This window comes from Pan paniscus, chromosome 5 (genome assembly GCF_029289425.2).
Source record: "Pan paniscus chromosome 5, NHGRI_mPanPan1-v2.0_pri, whole genome shotgun sequence".
NCBI lineage: Eukaryota > Metazoa > Chordata > Mammalia > Primates > Hominidae > Pan > Pan paniscus.
In genome coordinates this window covers 167,510,593-167,532,211 of record NC_073254.2, presented here as the reverse complement: position 1 = coordinate 167,532,211, position 21,619 = coordinate 167,510,593, and the positions used below count along the sequence as shown (strand labels likewise).

The following is a 21,619-nucleotide window of genomic DNA, read 5'->3' as shown; positions in this document are numbered from 1 at the left end:
ATCCTCCAATCCTTCACGTTTGCAGAAATAACATTCAACTTTGATATAGTGCAACTATTATACATCAGGCATTAGGTTAGGCCTCCACATACAAGCAGAGACCATGTCTGTCTAGTTCCTTGCAATTCTGATCTTAAAGCCTAGCACATGGCATGTGCTTAGTATTTGTTAAGTGGAAGGATGGATGGATAGATGGATAAATGGATGAATGGATGGATGGATAAATGGAAGGATAGATGAATGGAGAGATGGATGGGTAAAGGGAAGGATGGATGGATGAATGGGTAGATGGATGGTTAAATGGAAGGATGAATGGATGAATGAATAAATGAATGGATGGATGGATGGATGAATGGATGGTTGGATGGAAGACGGATGGATAAATGGAAGAATGGATGGACAGATTAATAAATCGACGGATGGATGGGTGGACAGGCAGTTGGCCGATGGTCCACTTATGTGGAAACTCCACAGGCAGTAAACTGTGAGGAGTACACAAAGGCAGAAGTCCCCACACCATCAAAGCTCTTGTCTCCTTCCTGCCCCCACTTTGTTCCACAGTGTTCCAATCAGGCACTGAAAGCAAAAAAAAAAAAAAAAAACAAAAACCTGGAAGGATATAGGTTGAGGGTATTTGAGGACACTGATTGAGTTGGAGAAAGCTGAAGTTTTCCAGCTTCCAATCTGTCCCTAGTAATGTCACGAACGCAGAAGGAATTCTTGGGAGGAGGAATATTTATTGCCATTTCAGCTTCTGCCAACACACAAGGCAAAACTCCAAAGGACACAAGCACATCTTTGCCAATCTCTCTCTTTCCTTTCTAAATATTTCACCCTGGCCCCAGTGACAGAAACCTTCCTACTACCTCTGTCTCTTCAGATTCCTTCATTATAGGCCATCTCTCCAGAATATCCATAAATAGCCTTATTAGTATGAGATTCTTGTTACCTCATAAAAGTCACACTAAGGGTATGAATGAAGATGAACACTCCTACGAAAGTATTAAATAATGTTATACTAACTCAAACAATTTTAATTGGTACATGTGGCAAGGAGCAACTTTTCAGTGAAAAAATCTAGACGCCTCCCCCACACTATTTACCCTAGAGCCTGCCTTTTGCTTTGACAAGTCTGTTAGAAAATAAAATACATTTACAGCCCCATACCCTTCACATCTGCCACAACCCTATAAGCACTGCTAGACATGATGAGATTCAACAAAACGTCATGCACAACCTGTAACATACAGCACGAATATGTGAATGGTGAGCGTACCTTCTTAATGTGCATACTTAGAATCCTATACATTCCATCATGTAATGTTTATGACCATGTCTAAACATTGCATGATGGAATGTATAGGATTCCACTAGATCACAACATCTAACATTTCTATATTAATACAATGTTCTCCTTAAACCTCTAATCCTTCCATCTCCTCCCTCACTGGTACCACTCAGTCAGAAAGAGAAATGAGAGCTCTTTGGTGTAACACCTCTAAAGGTCCCAGTCTCCGGACCCCTTCTTCTTCCCTCCCCTTGACCTGGAGGAGAAGCTACCCGCCCACCAGAAGCAGAAGCGAATGCTCCCTTCACTTATGCGCTCTGGGCACAATTCCCTCGCACCTCCTCCAGGACCCTGGTCTCCTGGGTTGTCCCCCAACATCTCCTTTTCTCTGGCTACTTACCATTAACACTCAGATATACTCCAGATTCTCTCATCCTAAACACAAACAAATCCACAAAACCCTTCCCTTGACAACAAAGTCTCCCTTCTTCCTCCGGCTGTAACCTTAGTTCTGTCTTCTCATCAAACTTGGTTTCAAAGTTGTGGGTGATCCCTGTCTGCACTCTCACTGGTCCCATCATCCAAATCTGCTGTGGCAAAGGTCCTCGACGGCATGGTTACCACTTCCCATGAAGTGATTCTGTTCTTGTCCTACCTGGCCATTATCTGACTTCCTGACCTGTCCCTCCTCCTTGAAACATCACTGCTCCCAGTGGCTTCCAGAACACCCCTTCCTTTTGCTTACCACCTACCCTCTGCTTACCCTTGTCAATCTCTCCACACTATTGACCCTAGAGCTTACCTTTTGCTTTGACAAGTCTGCTAGAAAATAAAACATACTTACAGCCTCCCTTAGAGCTTCCTCTTCCTCTGCCCGCCTCTGAAATCCTGCTGTTCCCCAGGGCTCCTCCCTCTACTGCTCATCTGTAGTCACAGCTGCAGTGTGCTGTGTGTGATGTAGGGACATTCCACAGGCATCTCACACTCCATATGTTTCAACCTGAAGGCAATATCTTTCTCGCCCAAACTCGCTGTTCTCCTGGGTCTCCTACATCACATCACAATCCTAAACCAGGAATCTGCATGTCATTCCAACCTCTCTCCCCTGCCACCCTGTCATCCAAACAATCATTTAAGTTCTGTCAAGTCTACTTCCATTGCTGCTGTCCTACTGTCATAAGTGGCCCACGCCACTAGCGTCTCTCTCCTGACACTGCAACAGTCTCCTAAGTGTTTGGCTTGCCTCTGGTCAGGATGTGTCAATAGCCCTCTTCTGCTCACAAGATATACTCCAAATTCTTTAACATGGCTTCTAGGCCACCCAAGACCAGCTGCCACCTGCCTCTCCATCTCCTGCCACTTTCTCCAGGCACTCAGTGCTTTAACCAGACAGAATTCCTTGCCATTCCTGTTGATGCCAAACTTCCTCCCCTTCCTGGCCTTTGCACACACTGTTCTCTGCTGAGAACACTCTTCCCCTTAAGACCCTGCTCCTCTTCAGGCTAAATATGCTCAACCGTCAGTACTCAGGTCATAGGCCAGTTCTGGAAAAACTGCGATGGTGCCCAATCCCTGCAACCTGGGTTGGATGCACCTGTTCATGGTATCATGTACTTCTCATCAAATCAATCGTCACACATTATCATTATTGTTCATTCCATTTTAAGTCTTCCCTACTAGATGCTAAGTTCCCAGAGGGCAGAGCTTTCACATCCTGCCAACCACAGTAACCCAGAGTCCAACAGAAGGCCTGGCATAGAGAAGCTTGGTAAAAAATTATTTTATCCCCATTTCACAAAGGTAGAAATCACAGCAGTCAGAGAAGCTACATACAGGGCAGAAGAGGAACTCTTCCAAGGATGTTTGATTTAAAGCCTGGTGCTCTCTCTAAGCTCCTGTTTTTTCAAAGCTATTGAGTTCCCTTTGGAAAACAGAAGAAAAATTACTTTTTATTTACGTTTTAACTCACTGATCCCTAAACCACATAACTTTGACCATTACTGGATCAAATCCTACAATCCTTTCAGGTGATTCTTGGGAAGACCCCTCAACTTACTTTCCTCTGTAAGAGACTCACTCTCCCTATCTTGATAATCTTTGGCATAATTCACCTTCAAGCCGTCTAAAATTCTCAGCAAAACAAAATCACAGGCATCATTGATGCAAATGACTGCAAAGGAGACTGAAAAGCCCACTCCACCAAGCAGAATTCCAAATGCACATCAAAAATACTACACATTCTGGCGGGGTGCGGTGGCTCACTTGTAATCCCAGCACTCTGGGAGGCCAAGGTGGCTGGATCACCTGAGGCCAGGAGTTCGAGACGAGCCTGGCCAACATGGCGAAACCCCGTCTCTACTAAAACTACAAAACTTAGCCGGGTGTGGTGGCAGGTGCCTGTAATCCCAGGTACTACTTGGGAGGCTGAGGCAGAATTGCTTGAACCCAGGAGGCAGAAGCTGCAGTGAGCCGAGATCTGGCACTGCACTCCAGCCTGGGCAACAGAATGAGACTCCATCTCAAACAAACAAACAAAAAATACTATGTATTCTGATCATGACAAAGCCAAGGAAAGTGGATAAATTAGAATGTGGATCACATAAGAAAAGAAAAAGTTCTAGCACTGCTCATGAAGAAACTAGCTACCTCAGAAAACAAATTCTTCAATAATTTAAAATCCAAAACTTAAGAGGCAATGCGCATATAAGCAACAAATCCAGAATGATCAACGTGATCTGGTACTAAACATTTGTATGCTCAGTTTGCTATATATGTATATTAATTATATGTGTACATTAATTATATTTTAATTCGTATTTCAGTGTGTGTTACTCTTACAATAAAGTTTGTCAGCGCCAGTTTTTTTTGGTCCCCAACTCAAGGATCAATGAGGGAGATAATGAAGACACTTCTGTTTCTATTTTATTCTTCCATCAGTTTGAGGAGAATTAAATATGTATAGAAAGTGAATAGGAGCATATCTTTGTTATCAAGCATTATTGCTATGGGATTTATTTTAAGGAAAGTTGACTGAAGTAATTATTTATATGGAAAGTAAATAGTATTGCAGTGCAACTTGGCATTTTCTTATGTAAACTGCACTTATGCAAATGTACTACCATAGCACCCACTGATCTAGGCAGGAGACCAGAGTTCAAAGCCTATGTGCTGACGTTTCTGATGACGTTTCATCCCCTTAACATCCTTTCCAGCCTCTAAGTTTGATATGTAGGTCTGCCTTTTGCTCTTTAAGAAACTAAAATGTGTCACTTCAAGCTTACCCTTCTCACCTCCAGCCCACAGTGTCCCTGCTCTCCCCGCCCCATTACACAGCACTTTTCCTGAAGAATAAGTAAGCTCTAGTGACACACTTTGCTCTCTGCATTCCTTTCTTGCCAGGACTTGAACTGTGCCCTCATCAAGTGCCCAGGTACTCACATTCTCTCAGACTAAGCCCACCTTACTTCCTGGGATGCTAATAACAAACATCTAACTGGCTTTGATCTCCTTTGACCTGCTGTGTCCAGGACCAAGCCTTTATACTGATGACCAGATCTCTCTATCCACACCAGACATACATGGAACTCCTACATACAGGCAACTGCCTGGGAAAAGTGTTCTCTCCTTTCCTGTTTTGCGCACACATCAGTGGCACAGAGTGGGTAACTGGAACACGTGTTTAATTTGAAGCACTCTGTCCTCCCAACCTGCCTTCTTTGCATCCTCCTTAAAAAACCAATTAACATGGTCAAGCAGGTGATCTGAATTGCCTATGGTACGTGCAAGGTAGTAGATAATATTAAACCCCTTATTCCCATCTACCTTAGGTATTGTTATCTACTCTTAACAAAGCTTTCCCTTTAACTTCCTTAAGTCCAGGCATTACAGCCTTTACTTAAGATTCTACAGCAATACTACCAGGGCCCAAGATACCCACACAACACTGAGATTATCCACATTTCCTATTAGGGAGTTGGGTTTCTGTGGCCCACCAGCTGAGTATGTTTGCCATCATTTTCTCCCTGGGCTCTTCTAAGTCTTGATTTTTAAGCTGAGGTGCTCATATGCCTGTGCACCTTCTGCAATCCTGAGCGTTACCTGTGCTGTCTACTTCTCTATCAAGTCAGGACCCTCTACTCCGACAGCCACCTAAACTAGAAACCTAAACGGAACAGACTCGCAGCTAGCAGCAGAGCTCTGGTGTGAAGTACCGTTTTCTGTTAATTACCCAGCTCCCACTCCACATTTCGGAACTTCCAGGTTCCTTCCCTGAGGCCCCCGGTGCAGAGGATTCCCCTTTAGTTCACTTGTGCTCGGTCCTCCTCTCCCAAATGCAGGTCCACTCACACTTCCTGGAAGTCACAGTTGTACCTACTTCATCTTATCTGGCTTAATAATAAACCAAATTGGTGACAGCCCAGACCTCTGAAGCACATCCTGTGGCCCGATTATCTCTGATGTCCTTAGCACCTTATTGCCTCCAGTATACACAAGTTTAGGAAATCATCTCATGTGGACTGACACGTGCTTCCTTCACTTTTCCTCTTAAAATGCTCATGTGAATGGTACGCTTCTCAAATTTGCAGCAGCGCTGGGATTTTTTATGGAGTTGAGAGAGGCAGGGCCTGACTTTCCACTCTTTAAAGAGTTCACCAATTTCCCTTGGGAGTTTCTCAAGACTCAAAAAAGGAAAAGAAAGAGAAAAAGGAAGGTAGAAAGCAATATAGGTATCAACCATTTTTTCTGGTACTCTTCAAACCCAAAACTATTATAGAGGGCGTTAGGAATTCCCCCTGGCTACCAGGTGAAGCAGCGCGAGTCCGATTCCTGACAGGCGAGCACCAGAGACGATGCGGAGTTTTGGTCGTTAGTTTAGAGATAACACCTGGATGCGGGGGCTTGTCTTACCAACCACTGGAGACACCAGGAAGGACGAAATAATGGGCTAATACAGAAAGAACACAGAAAAGGGTCCCAGATACCCAAAGCCTCCTGGCCTCTCCGTCGTCACCTGGAATGGCTTGCAAAGCCTTGGCACAGGCAGCTGGGCCGTGTCCCCTCCCGCCGCGCGCCCCGGGCCGCCCGGACGGCACCTCCTTACCTTGCGGGAGTACGGGGGCTTGCTCAGGTGGATGCCGTCACGGACGAGCTTATCCCTGATCATGATCTTCAGCTTCAGTTTGGGGTAGCTCACCAGCTCCCTGCTGCGGGGGGCGGTCGTGTGGCCGCGAGAGTCCCCGCGGGTGCCCTGGGCCGGGCCGCCGCACGACTCCCCCCGGCGGCCGGTGGGGACGGCGTCGGCGGGCGGCCCGGGGGGCGCCGGCTGCGGCTCGAGCGTGAAGTAGAGGCCGGCGGCGTTGGCGTCCTGCTCCCGCAGCCGGCGCACGGCCTCCAGGATACGGCGGCGGTGCGCGGGCGCCAGCACCCCGATGGCATCCAGGTCCGGGTCCCCGATCTGCTTGCACACCTCCAGGTCATCGTAGCCGTTATCCACGAAGGACTCCGCGTACTGCGGAAGCTGCAGCGCTTTGAGCCACTCGTAAACTATGTTGGTGCACATGGTGGGACCGGGAACCCCGCCGCCGAGCACCTTCCCAGCGCCCAAATGGCACGGGCGGCACCAGTTCCTGGAACTTTTAATCCTCTCCTCCAAGGGGAAAAGGGTATCGCAGTAAAGTTTTCCTTTTAAAGGAAAGGCTCGGGCCGGAGACGGAAAACCATCAGAAGAAGCCTGAGGAAGGGAGAAGCGAACAAGCAGCAAAGTGAATTCCCCAAGCAGCCGCGGAGCTCGCAGGCACTGGCTGCTGGGCTGAGCAAGGCGCGCCGCTCGGCTCCGCGCCGCCCCTGGATGCGCCGCCGCCGCTGCCGCCGCGGGGAGGGGCGCGCGACTGGCGCGGGAGGGGGCGGAGGCGGGAGGGGCCGGGGCACACCCCTCGGACCCGCGCCGGGGCACACCCCTCGGACCCGCGCCGGGTCAGCGCTGCGCAGTGCCGCCCGCGAGTTTTCCCAGCCGGGACGGTCCGGCGGCTGCGCGCCGCATCTCGCGCTCTGGCAGCCGCCGCCGCCGCTGGCGCGCTCCGCGCCGCTAGGCGACTCCTCCACGCAGACCCGCGGCCGCTGGGAGCGCCTAGTCTTCGCGAGTGTCAGTCACTGTAGTCCTCCCGGCGGGAGCCGGTGGCTTCTACGCTGCTGGGCTCCGCTGGCTGCCCTGGGTTGCTTTTCACATTTCTGTTTAATCTGACTCTTCTACCCGTGGAAGTCTCTGTGCTCACTTCTTCCCGACCCTGCCGGACTCCAGCTTCCGCGCCCGCTGGCAGCCCAAGGACACGTCCCGCCACCCCACGGCGCTGGGGACGCTGCGGGGTTCAGTGTCCCTTCCTTCCGGATCCGCGTTTGAATCCCCCTTCCTCGGATCCCGTACGCAGCCCAGAGCCCGGCGATCTGGCTTCTTCCTTGGGCGGCCACTCAGTGACCCGAGCGGCGGCGTTTTGGCCCGGAGGGTGGGCGCAACGTGGGGACCGCCCGCGTCCAGCCGGCGTGCGCGCCGCCCTCCTCGCTGCAGCTGGGCACGTTGGGCGGCAGGAGAGGCTGCTGTCTTCCTGGCTCTCCCTTCCTAAACTCCCGGGTCTGCGAAAGTTTGGGGTGGGTTGTACTTTCTCCTAGGTCAGTGTGTCCCACCCGGTACCCCACCCTCCTTTCTGCCCGGCCCCTCCCCTTCGTCGGCGCTATGCTTTCTCTCCGGGCCCCCCACCTAGTATACTGCACGGGCTCCCTGGGTGGCTTTTCCCCCAGGGACACTGCCAGGCGTTCCGTCCTGGGGCCCGGGAATCCGAGTCTATCCTCTCGCTCCCGCCCGGGGATCGCGTGGAAATCAATAGAGCACCACCCAGCTCGTGTTGGAAGGGACGCTCAGACATCTCCGCCCACGGCATTTTCCCTCTAGGAGGTAACAAAATCAATCGAGTTTCCCCATCATGCCAATGTCTGAGCAGCCTCTTGGGACTGGGGACTCGAGTGGCAGGTGGAACAGACCAAGCGCCTGGGCCCCATTTCCCGGTGTCTGACCTCTTCTTGGGACTAAGGGAAGTGAGGGACGGCGGGGGCAGGTACTGTCTCCTCTCTTTCCGCAGAAGGGCGATTCAGCTTCGCACCTGAGCTGTTTAAGGACCAGATCTGACCTTTTTTTCTGAAGATTGCCCGTGGGGCGTGCCAGTCTCTCGCCCGACCTTGGGAAGTGGACAAGGAGTGATTTCAGAGTCGTTTCTCGACCTGCTGTGTGTTTGGCATTTGGGTGGGTGGTTAGGTGGGCCTTCTTACCCTAAACCAAGAGGGCTTAACCCCCTCTTGGGACACGAACCCCTTTAAGAATCAGATGACAGCTTCTGTCCTTTTGCCCAGGAAAATACCCGACATAGGCGCACCCAAAACGTTCCCTACAGTTGCAGGGGGCTTCTGGTTTCCCAAACCCCGGGACTCACGAATCTCAAATTAAGGACAGCTGGCAGAAAGGACTGTCTGCTTAGGGGGAGGGGAGAGACCAAAGCGGAGAGCCGTGGAGCTGCTTGTGGCCCCAAACTTGGGTCACCCAGGATGCCCTTTCCGGAGCCGAGTTAAGGTCTCGGACCCTGGTAGGTGGCGAAGCTCCTGGGCGCTGGGATGCTGGAAGGGCGCAGCCCTCCCCGCCCCGCGCGGGCCGCCGCCTCTCTCTCGCCAAAGCGGACTCACAGTGCCCCCTCGCGTCCGCGCGTTGCCCCATTTTAAGGCGTTGTCCCTGTCCCCAAACTCATTCTATTCAGCAGAAGAAAGTGGGCTTTATGGCTTTATACTGGTTCCCCTTTGAAGTACAAATGTTTTTGTCACGTTTATCTTTATATCCCAATACTATCTCACAGGGACCTTTAATTTTTTTTTAAAGAAAATATTTCAGCAGTTTGATGCTGCTAAGAAACAGAAATTATCAGCAAATATTTATTGGGAAATTACTGTATGCCAGGCATCTATTCACAGATCTGTACACATATGGTAAATAGTAATATTATCCCACATCTTACAGAAGAAGAAATTGAGACATCAAAACTAATTTGCCAACGATCTCACTGTTACGGATGGAGCAAGGGGTTCGAATTCTGGGGGGATAAATTTAACATCAGCCTTCAGCCGTCCAGCTACTCACCTTCGAATCACAGTCCCCAGCCTGTGCTGTGCTGTGCTGTGCAACATGTAGAGGGAAAAAATGGGCAGGTTGTATGGGGTGAGGATTTTTGTTTGTTTGGGGGTTTTTTGTTTGTTTGTTTTTGGACTGGAAAACTTGAAGCTCAGGAGTTTTTTTGTCTTTTTTCTTTCTTTCTTTCTTTCTTTTTTTCTTTTCTTTTCTTTCTTTTTTTTTTTTTTTTTTAACAGAGTCTCACTTTGTCGCCCAGGCTGGAGTGCAGTGGCATGATCTCGGCTCACTATCACCTTCGCCTCCTGGGTTCAAGCGATTCTCCTGCCTCAGCCTCCTGAGTAACTGGGACTACAGGCGCCTGCCACCACGCCCGGCTAATTTTTGTATTTTTAGTAGAAACGGGGTTTCGTCATGTTATCCAGGCTGGTCTGGAACTCCTGAGCTCAGGTGATCCGCCCGCCTCTGCCTCCCAAAGTGCTGGGATAACAGGCATGAGCCACCGCGCCCGGCCTAAAGCTCAAGAGTTTTATTGTGTTGTTTTCTTTCCCAAGTTGTATGAAAAGTCCAACAGCACGATTCTGTAGTTCTTTGCCTTCTTATATGTGGCCTTTTCCCCTCTGGGGGCTTAAACATATTCATCTTGTCTTATAAATCCTCAGTGAAGGCAGTGAGTATTTTTATTTCCGTTTTACGATTAGGGATACTGGTTGGGGGAAGATGAATGACTTGCCCAAGGTCACACAGTAAATCAGGACACAGACGAGAACATGCTTGCCCTATCAAAGTGCTTCCCTGACAGGCAGCAGCGATCCTCCTTTATTTATGTGCAAAGCACTCTCCAATTAGGAAATAAAGCATCCTGGTGCTCTCTTTGGAAGGGAAGCCCTTTATAAATTCATCACTTGTTAATCAGTCATAAATAAAACCTACTCACTTTTGACCTCTCAGGAAACCTGCTATCTGGAGACTTCACTAGTCTGAGCTATAGAGACTTTTTTTTCCAGGTTTCCCTTCTATTTCTCTTGTACACTTCTACACTTACTCGAGTCCTCTTTGGGTGAACCATTGAGGCTTGTATCTTTCCACTGCTTGCATTAGCATATTGAACCTTTTAATAGATTTCATTCTAGAGGCTACTACGCTAAAATGTGTCTATCTCTGTGGAGACTAATGGCTAAAGTTCAAAGTGACACTGGCAAGAATGATTGGCTAATTTTAAGATTTAGAACTGTAGTCTTTTAGAACTAGAGGTCATTGGCGATCATACCCAGCATCCAGATTTGCATGGAGGAAGCCAAGGCCCAGAGAGGTCAAGTTCCTTACCTAAAGTTACACAGCTAGTTCATGACAGAACTGGGACAAGAACCCAGATCTGCTCCCTCACATTGCTCTTTGCAATGTACTGCATTACCTCATTTTTGCTGCAAGCCCTTGGCTACTGTCAAAATCATTCATTTACTCATCAAATGTTTATTAAGTAGGTACTTCAGTGCCAGGCACTGAAGCAAAAAAAGAAGGGTTTTCCTTCATTAATTGGAATGGGAGGGACTTCAGCATTTTAAATATGTAGAGAATAAATTGACAGCTTTTTCAAATATGTTAGTTCATGAATTGTAAAGATTACAAAGATACAAAGCAGTGTTTTCTTCTATCTGTAATATTATCCAAATTCTGTGATCATATTAGCCAAAATTCAAAATTAAGCTGTATTTGAAATCCAGACAAAAGTGTACTTTGAAAATGCAAGTGGCTACTCTGCTCCTAGTCACAGCCTTAGAACACACAATTTACTCAGAAAACATGGTCAACTACCTCTAATTTTGTGTTACTTTTATTATTGCTTTGTTAGAGTTTTTTTATATAAAAATTTTCAAAATATTGATCATGCTGATTATTATTTAATATGTTTGGGGCCACACTTACTTTTGCAGAGGGGATGTCTTGCCTAATGAAAATCAATGGGAAAATAGGTTATGGAGAAAGTTTCTTTTTAGGCACCATTTTAGAACTGTTTTGCAATGGTAATCACTATGGCAAAATGCCTGTTGATCCTTTCCATGTAATTAATTAATGATAATTATATTCAGGTTTTAAATTCTAAATATCAGAAAACAGCTTTTCTACTTTGCTCAGTAACTTGATTTAAGGATATAGAGTGAAAAATAATTTGTTATGGAATTTTCTTGGTGCCGTCTAAGGTTTCAGACTATTTTAGAAGATAAATGCTCACACCTAGTGCATGTAAAAATTAAATTCCATTAACATCTATTAAATGTCAGTCCCCAGGGTGTCTAGCCTTGTAAAAGTCAAAGATATATAATATTAATCTTAAAATGCAAAATATGTCTTGCCTCTGCTTAAACCATGAGCTAAAAAGCATCTAGAAGGAGTGGATGCCATAGGGAGAAAAGAGAATAATGGGCTTGAGTGATGTAACAGGCAATCTCTTCTTCGGTGGCTGGGAGTGAGGTGCTGGGTTGGCAACTTAATTGGGGGCAGGCAGGGTGGGGGTGTCTCTTAATATGTCTGAGCTGTATACATTAGACTTGTGTGTGACAACACACATATGAAAGAAGGAAAGACAAGGAGCAGTGGGGAGTGCCAGCAGGGTCCCATTAGATTATTCATTGCTGTTATAACAGGCCTTTCTTTCTTTAAAGAAGGAACAAAGGGGAGGAAATGCATGTTCAAGAAGTCATTCACTTAGAGGTCACTAACAAAAAGAGAGCCAAGCTACAGACTATGTTTGTGACAGAAAATAAAATATGAACCATTTTTCAAAAATTTTATTCTCTCATCTTTGGTAATCCCCAAAAGTTCTATGTTTTAAAATGTACTCCAGAAGAGAAGGAAAAGGTTAATCTAGCGTCTTCTGAGGTAAAAATGATAGGTGCAGTATTTTGTTAGATAACAATGGGCAGCTCTTAGGAGTACCTTTATTTTATCATTCTAAATCAGCAAAGCTATTATAATTTAGCACCTAAATGTTAGGTTATGTAACCCCATACAAGTGAAATTATATTGGTCAATGCTATTTCAGACAAGTGCAAGTCATGTATATAATCACAACAATGAAATCATTCAATTTATGACCAATGCAAATTGACTAAACAACATTTTTCCCATCTGACAGTTTCTTCCCATTCTGGAGTTAGGACAAGCGATCCCATAGAGCCTGCTTCCTGAGACCTGCATGGCTACTGATGACTGAGAGGTGGTTGGTTTTCTCTCTTTAGGCAATGTAATTTTATGTATTTGTTTTAAAGTTTTCAGTGCTTCTTGTCTGGTTTAAACTTGCTATTGGAATTTATGCTTTATAACTCTTGAATTCTTAAATTATAAGAACCCAGCATAATTAGAGCTCTTAGTAACGCCCGAAATCTTGCCTTTTTGCAGCTTTGGAGCAAGGCAGTGTGGAGTGCATCCCAGTTTTGAAACTATCTCTGACCTTGGAGGCTATATATATATACATCGTCTCTTAGACCCTATTTATAAATGTGCAAATATAAGACGTAGGTGAGGCATCAGATGCCTACATCAGAAAAGCTCAGTTCCTAGAAATAATCCTGACAACCTGAAAGTAGGAGATGTTTTGAATATTCCTTCAAAACTTTTGTGCTTAACAGTTTCACAAAAGCCAAATTTCAGACCCTTTCTTGGAGCTGTTCAACTGTCTTGTCTTAGTGAGCCCAGATGCCCACAGCTTGGGCCAGGGCCGTGGCTTGGGGCAGTATGCTCTCAGCCAGCATGCTGTGGCCTTAGAGGACTTGCTGGGGTCATAAGCAAGCAGAGAGGGTCTTCAGGGACCTGCCCAGAAAAGTAACATAGATGACATTTTCTTTATGCTTTACAATAGGATAAATTCCACGTTTCAGAAATGTAAAGATTAAGATGAAACAATATACTTAATTAAAAGGTAACATGGGTTTATTCCTCTATAATCCGAGTGGAGAGAACTTTCCTAATTTTGATTCAACTTCTTGAAGCAATGGGGAAAAACCTTGATACTTTTGATCATATAAATATGATAAACCTTTGCATGGGAACAAAAACCTCTGTTAGCAAAGTAAATAGACAACAGCTTGTCCTTGTGGGAAAATATTTAGAATTTATATGGTAACCATAGATTGGTATAGCTAATACAGAAAAAGCATTAAAAATAGAGAAAATAACAGGCCAGCAGGGCTATGGAAAGATGGGTCAGAGAGTTCTCAGAAAAAAATAGACAAGCAAACAAATAGACCCTCATTTGAAATGATTCTCAAGTAGACTCAAAGTAAGAAAAATGCAGTTTAGGACGCCAAGGTGGGAGGATCACTTGAGGCCAGGAGTTCAAGACCAACCTGAGCAACATAGCAAGACCTCATTTATATTGGAAAAAAAAAATGGCAAGCGTGGTGGTGCATGCCTGTAGTCCCAACTACTGGGGAGGCTGAGGCAGGAGATCGCTTGAGCCCAGGAATTTGAGCTTGCAGTGAGCTATGATCACTCCGCTGCACTCCAGCCTGGGTGACAGAGCAAGACCCTATCTCAAAAAATAAAAGGAAGAAAAGAAAAATGCACACTCAAACTACACTGAAAGACTATTCCTACCTATTAGATTAGCACAAAGCATAAGGTTTAGCAGGCAAGGTTGAGAGAACAAGCATTCTCATAAATTATGGGTAAAAATAAAGATAAAATGGTACAATCCCTCTGTTAGCCAAATAGCACTCATATGATTTAATTTAATAGAAACAGAATTGTTAATCAGGTATTGAAGAGTCTGAAAGACAAAGTAAACTCTGAAGTATCCCAGATGTGGTAACTTTAGGAAGTGTTATGTTGGTGCAAAAGTCATTGAAGTTTTTGCCATCGAAAGCAATGGATTATTAATTATCCTTAAAGGTTGGGGAAACAAAGGAAGAAGGTTGGGATTATTAGAATACAGAAACTTGGAAGAGGAGCCCTTCTGAGCTGGGACCCAGAATTCTGAAAAGGGAGTGCTTTCTGCTTGGTTAGGAGAAAGAACCCCATGAGGCTGGGCCCAGACCTCCAAGGAAGGGAAACCATCTGGACATACAGGAGCCCCGGGGGCCCCCACAGAGCAGAGGCTCAGACTTCTGAGCTGGGCTGCTGACTGGCTGGTGTGGATACTGAGAAGGTTCTAGGAATGTAGAAAATTGGAAACTGTAACCTACCCCTACTGGGTGAAAAACTGTGGCTTGGGTGATGCTGGCAGGAAGAGGAAACAAAGCAGAAAGCAGCCAGTCTCCTGGTCATTCTTTTTCCTGCTGTTCAGTCTACATTTTGCGTGCTTTTGGAAAAACTCTATAGGGAGCCAGCTAGTAAAGCAGAAATATGTGCAGAGTCCTGGCCCTGCACTTCTCAAAGTGGAGGGTGTGGAGACAAAAGTAACTCCATCTTTGATGCTGATCTGCCATGTTAACGTCTGATTAATCCCAGTCCCGTGAATTCCTCCTGGTTTCCACTTTATGTACTGTCCCTAGTGAAAGAACAAGCCAACCTTGATGTTATTGCACAAATTATAGCTCTTATGCACATAGCATTCTTGTCTGTTCTGGAAGGTGCCTTTAATTATCTTGCTGGTGTACATATGCCCTTCCCCTACGGTATAGAAGCCTTGGGTCTGGGGAGTAACATTGTAGAGATCTACCTATCTTGCAGCTGCCCAAGACCATGCTTCTATCTGTAAGCTCCCCCAGTAAAACACCCCAGACTGATAAACTGGATTTATTATATTTGCCTTGCTCTTTGCTTGCTTGACTCCTGTAGTGTTTGGAGGTCATTTTGCACATACGGTCCTTTCACAGAACAGAGGAGAAAATGGAAAGTATAGAAACGAGAAAAAAATAACTGAATACTCAGCACAATGCCTTTGGAGTGGGATTTGTCAATATCCAGCACATTTCATATGCATTTTCCCTTGGATTTAGCAATTCTACTTTTGGGACTCTATCCCAAAGATACACTAGCAAAAATTTTAAAAATAAGATAATCGTATGCACAAGACTATTCATCACAGCACTCTGTAACAGCTAAAGACTGGAACCAACCCAAATATCCATCAATAAAGGACTGATGGAATACACCACAGTACATCAACATAATAAAGTACTTGGCAACTGTTGAAAGAATTGAAGACTATTTCTATACACTAGAATGCGGTGATTTCCAGGATATATCACTACAGTTGACTCTTGAACAACACCAGTTTGTACTGCGCCAGTCTGCTTATACAAGGACTTTTTTCCACCTCTGCCACCCCTGAAACAGCAAGACCAACCCTCTTTTTCAGACTAATCAACATGAAGATGACAAAGGTTAAGACCTTTATGACAATTCACTTCCATTTAAGAAATAGTAAGTGCATTTTCTCTTCCTTATGATTTTCTTAATAAGTTTTTCTCCAGCTTGCTATTGTAAGAATATAGTATATAATACATATAACCTATAAAATATGTGTTAATCTACTATTTATGTTGTCAGTAAGGCTTCCAGGCAACAGTAGGCTGTTAGTAGTTACACTTCTGCAGACTAAAAAGTTTTACTTGGATTTTTGACCGCGTGAAGGTTGGCACTTATAGCCTCTGCATTCTTCAAGGTTTGGGGGGAAAAAGCAAGATGGAGAAAAGTATATATAGCATGCTACTCTTTATTTAAGGAGGAGGTAGGACTATATAATTAAAATAAAACAATGGAAGAATAAACACTTAAGAAATGATTACCTAAAAAGGGGTGGGCGGAATAGAGTAGAGGGTTGGGGACAGGACCTAGACTTCTTTGAATATATATTTTGTGGATTTGACTGTGGAGCCATGGAAACGCTTTACATAATCATAAAACAAAGTGAAATTTTAAAAAGCAACCTCGCAAAATTAGAAGTAAAATAAAACAAATGAACCTCTGTCTTAGAGTAGCATGACCAAACTGAGAGGAGCTATTCCAAGAGACTTTTAAAAATAATAATTTGATTGTACACGCCTGATTGAGTTACTGATATGGATTGGCTCTTTGTCCCCATCCAAATCTCATCTTGAATTGTAATCCAAATTGTAATTTGCAGGTGTTGAGGGAGGGATGTGGTGGGAGGTGATTGGATTATATGGACGGTTTCCCCCATGCTGTTCTCCTGATGGTGAGTGAGTTCTCACAAGATTTGGTTGTTTGATAAGTGTCTAGTGCTTCCCCCCTCTCATTTGCTCTCCTGTGGCCATGTGAAGAAGGTGCCTGCTTCCCCTTCTGCCATGACTGTAAGTTTCCTGAGGCCTCCTGAGCCATGCAGAACTGTGAATCAATTAAACCTCCTTTGTTTGTAAATTATCCAGTCTCAGGTAGTATATTCATAGCAGTGTGAAAATGGACTAATACAGTTACCCTGTGGAAAAAAGAACAGCAATAAATCATAAACTATTTTCAGTAATGTGTTGGCAGGAGTATGAGAATTATACTGAGATTGTTATGTGTATAATACAGTATAAAAAAATGAATCCTTGTTAGTGTTGTAGAGATCCAAGATTTTTGGCATAATTGAAAGGAGATACAGTTGTAAGATCAATGAGTTTAAATAGTCTATAATCCTAAATTTTAATTTGAAATATCAGTATGAGCTCATAATGTATTTTTCTCTTTTTAAAAAACCCATAATTTTTAGCTCTATGAAAAGATTTAGAGCAATGGTTGACCCAATTGTAATGAGATCTCTAGCATCCAAATTTATTATCGAATACTGTTTCCCAGTAAAAGGAACTAGGGCTCCTTGAAGAAATGCCTGATTCTAGGTTTAAAATCCTGTTTGTCAGCAACAGCAGTAAATGAACAAAATGGATCTGGAAGTTTTTTTCATATCAGAAAGCAAGGAATTTATCAAAGATGATTAAGATCTTTGATAAAAAAAAAAGATCTTTGCCAAAAAAAAAAAAATCAGTGGCCAACCTGAATAAGTTCTCATCAGGCAAAGATGGAATAATTTGAGCATCACCAATAAGGATGATAACTGAATTGAGTTGAAACCCATCATATATGTTTAAACTCATAAGCTCATCTAATATTGTAATAAAACCTTAATTGGTAACCTTTAAAGAATGTTAGAGAACCACTTCCTTATTCTGAAAACTGGCACATATAGGGAGTGTATCAAACACTTTTTATGTTTTTTCTATGTGATCTGTACCTGAGGAAACAAAATCATTCAGGAGGAGGGGTTTCTTTATACACATATTCCAGCTAAGTAAATTACAGTATCACTAATGCAACTTCTAATAAAATAAAGTATCTGAACCAGCAGATTTCTGGGTATGGGCTGCTGAACATCCCTAGGACCCTTTTAGGGAAATCACAAGTTCAATATTATTTTCATGGCAATGCTAAAACATTATTGGCCTTTTTCCCTTAGTTCACATTTATACTGGTGATACAAAAGCAATGGTGGACAAAAAAGCTGGTGCCTCATCACAAATCAAGGCGGTGGCATCAACTGTGCTACTGGCAGTTATATTCTCTACCACCACATGCTGCAGGAGGAAAGGCCAGTTTAATGTAAGAATTTCCTTCATGGAGCAGTAAAAATTATTACTTGTATTGAATCTTGAAATTTGAGTACTTAAAAAAAATCCATGTAATAAAATGTGAAAAACACATGCGGCACTTGTGCTGCATTCTGACCCATGCTGGTCATCTCCTTGAAAACCACTCATGTGATTGTTTGAGTTGCCAGCTAAACTAGCCACATTTTTCATGGTACGTGATTTTCACTTTAAGAAGTGACCAACAGAAAAATTACGGTTATACAGATTTGGATCTGGCAGATAAGTTTTTGAAAATGAGTAGAATAAATCTGACACTTCAAGTAAACTGACAGTACTTACTGCTCAAGATAAGATTCAAGCTTTAAATTAAAAATTTGAATTTTGGAAAACTTCCATTTGCCAGCATTATTTGGACAGCTTCCCAATATTGACAGGCTTTTCTATCTAATAACATTGATAGTTACTAATGCATGTGGTGTTTCTTTGACATTGAATAATGAAATTTTTCCACATTTGTAAGATCACATATATTAGTGACTCAATATTTTCCAACTAATATCACAAAATAAGGCAAGGGTAAGATATCTATTAAAAGACTAAGATAAACCAAGGGATTTTAATGTAACAGAATGAAAGTTTGTTGACATGGTTTCAGATTATACACTGCAACTAACCTTTAATAAATTACCATTTCTCAAGTTTTGGTAAAGAAAAATATGTACAATTAACCGAAAAAGTGCTAAAATAATTTTGACACTTTCAAATATACATCTTTGTGAGGTTGAAGTTCTTTAGATACTTCAACTAAAGCAACAGATTGCAACAGATTGAATGGAGAAGCAGAAAGAATACAAATGTCTACTATTAAATAGACAGAAAGTAAAAAGATGTAAAAAATCTAAAACCGTGTCCCTCTTGTTAAACATTTTTTATTTTTGAAAATAATTATTTTCAATAAAAATATTTCTGTCACCTTAATAGGGCTTGTTTTTAGTTTAAATTAATAAATATTTTAAAGCTCCTTTATCTTTAATTCCTAATATAATAAATATGAATAGATAAAACCCACATTTAAAAAGAGCTCTGCAGGACACTCAGTAATTTTTAAGAATGTAATATGCTCATAAGAAAAAGTTTGATAACTGCTGATCTAAGTAATATCATCAATGGCTGATAGCATCAAAAAATAGAGAAATTCAGGCATTATTATTACTTTCTTCTGAAAGTAGACAACACCACCTATGAAGTAGTCTTGCCAGAAGTTATACTGAGCCTGAATCTGATCAAAGCTGCGAATGTAACTACCAATTTATAGGAAATACAACGGATGAACACATGGGAGATGAAATCAGCAAAATCCAGAGTGAAGGAGACTGTGAAGAAAAGAATGACCTGGTTTCTTAAAAAAAAAAAAAAAATGGGTACAGAAGAGAAAGAGAGGAACTGAGAGAGGGAGAGAGAATTCCACAAGAGACATAAAAGGCAGATCAGCCAATTTTTAAAATGTGAAACTTTTCTGGAACCTGATTCAAACAAACATTGTTAAAAATTATTATAAAAAAAGCAAATAATGTGTATACTGACCAGAAATTTGTTAATATTTAAAAAATAGTTGTGAATGTTTAGCTGTGATCATGGTTTTGTAGTTATGTACATTTTCCTTTTTTGATAAATGTAGAGATTCCTTATACATTAAAGATGAAACTTTTACAGATGAAGTCATATAATGCTTGGGGTTTGATGCAAAATCATCCCAGAAGGGAGTAAGTGATAACATAATACATAAAGTCAGATTAGCCGTGGGTTCATTGTTGAAGCTGAGTGATATTGCATTGGGTTCATTATCCTACTCTCTTTACTAGTTTATGTGTTGGCAAATTTCCATAATATGTTAAACAAATATACAGGTTATGAAAACTCCACATTGCCCTATGGGATGATCTGTAATCCTGTAGATAGGCACAAGATAGTCTATTGTAGTTAAAACAGAAAATGTACCCTCTCTCAGGGAGTGAAATTGATGATAACAAAGATCAGAGATGTCATGTGTAGGTCAGCATTGAGGAGGCCTGGAACTAGAACTACAAAAGGAGCTGTTATGGACTGAATGTGTGTGTGCCCCCCAAAATTCGTATGTTGAAGCCCTAACCCCCTGTGTGATATACTATGAGGCAGGGCCTTTGGGAGGTCATTAGGTTTAGGTGTGTAGTGGGATTACTACTACTATAAGGAGACCAGAGAGTGCACTTGTTCGAGTTCTCTCTCTCTCCCTGTCTATCCCCCTGACCTCCACCATGTGAGGACACAGCAAGAAGTCAGCCATCTGCAAGCCAGGAGGAAGACTCTCCCTAGGCTCTTGTTGGCACCTTGATCTTTGACTTCCCAGTCTCCAGAACTGTGAAAAATACATTTCTGTTGTTTAAGCCAACAAGTCGCTGCCACAAAAACAAAACAAAACAAAACAAAACATAGTTTTTTGTAATATCAGCCTGATATGGTTTGGCTGTGTCTCCACCCAAATCTCATCTTGAATTGTAGTTCCCATAATCCCCATGTGTCATGGGAGGGACCCAGCGGGAGGTGATTGAATCATGGGGGCAGTTTCGCCTATGCTGTTCTCAAGAAAGAGAGTGAGTTCTCACAAGATCTAATGGTTTTATAAGGGGTTTCCCCCTTCACTCAGTTTTTACTCTTCTCTCTCCTGCCACCATGGAAATAAGGATGTGCTTGCTTCCCCTTCTACAATGATTGCAAGTTTTCTGAGGCCTCCCCAGCCTTGCGAAACTGTGAGTCAAATAAACCTCTTTCCTTCATAAATTACATGGTCTCAGGTATGTCTTTATTAGCAGCGTGAGAATGGTCTGATACGCAGCCCAAGCAAACAAATACAAGAGCTCTATATAAAAGAATATGGCCAATATCCAGTGTACCAAAGGGGTAGAATCAGAATTTAAAATTTGGAAAATACCTTATACCATTGATTGTCTTGTTACTTAATATCTACTGAGCATCTATTATTATTTCAAGCACTTCTCTCAGCATAGAGATGCAGCAGTACCCAAGAGAGACAACGTTTCTCTCCTCATGGAGCTTAAATAAATATATCATTTCAGGTGAAGATAAAAAAGATGAAAAAAAAAATAAAGTGGAGAAAGGAATAAAACATGTCATGAAGTACCTGGAGGAAGGAGTGTTCTGGATAGAAGGAACCGCAAACACAAGGGTACTGAGGCCGCACCCAGGAGGGTGTGTTTCGGGAGCAGCAAGAAGGCCTATGTGCTGGAGCAAAGTGAGAGTGGCAGCAATCAGTACTGGGGAGACAGGGCCAAATCACTGTAAGGGTGCTGGAGCTTGTTCCACATGTGTTGGGAGCCACCGGAGGGTTTTGAGCAGGGGAACAATATGAGCTGATTCATGATTTAACAGGACTACTCTGGCTGCCCCATGGAATAGAGACCACAGGGACAGAGAGCAGAATCAGCGAGGCCACTTAGGAAGCTGCTTCATAGGCCAGGCAAGAGATGAGAGTGACTTGGACTCAGGCATGATGATAGTGGTACAGTTAGTAAGAAGCAAACAGAATTTATGATACACTGTGATATGCGCTGAAAGCAGACTGAGAAAAAGAGAGAAACCAAA

General features: G+C 43.3%; 1 protein-coding gene across 1 annotated transcript in view; it reads right to left on the bottom strand.

Moving 5' to 3' along the window:
- SAMD5 (sterile alpha motif domain containing 5) overlaps positions 1-7,148 on the bottom strand; it is a 61,380-nt gene extending 54,232 nt beyond the window's left edge. Inside the window, exon 1 of the mRNA XM_034963056.3 lies at positions 6,390-7,148. Within this exon, the coding sequence (XP_034818947.1) occupies positions 6,390-6,848 (459 nt within the window). The 5' untranslated portion in view covers positions 6,849-7,148. The remainder of the gene's footprint in view (positions 1-6,389) is intronic.
- Between the last annotated feature and the right edge of the window lie 14,471 nt (positions 7,149-21,619).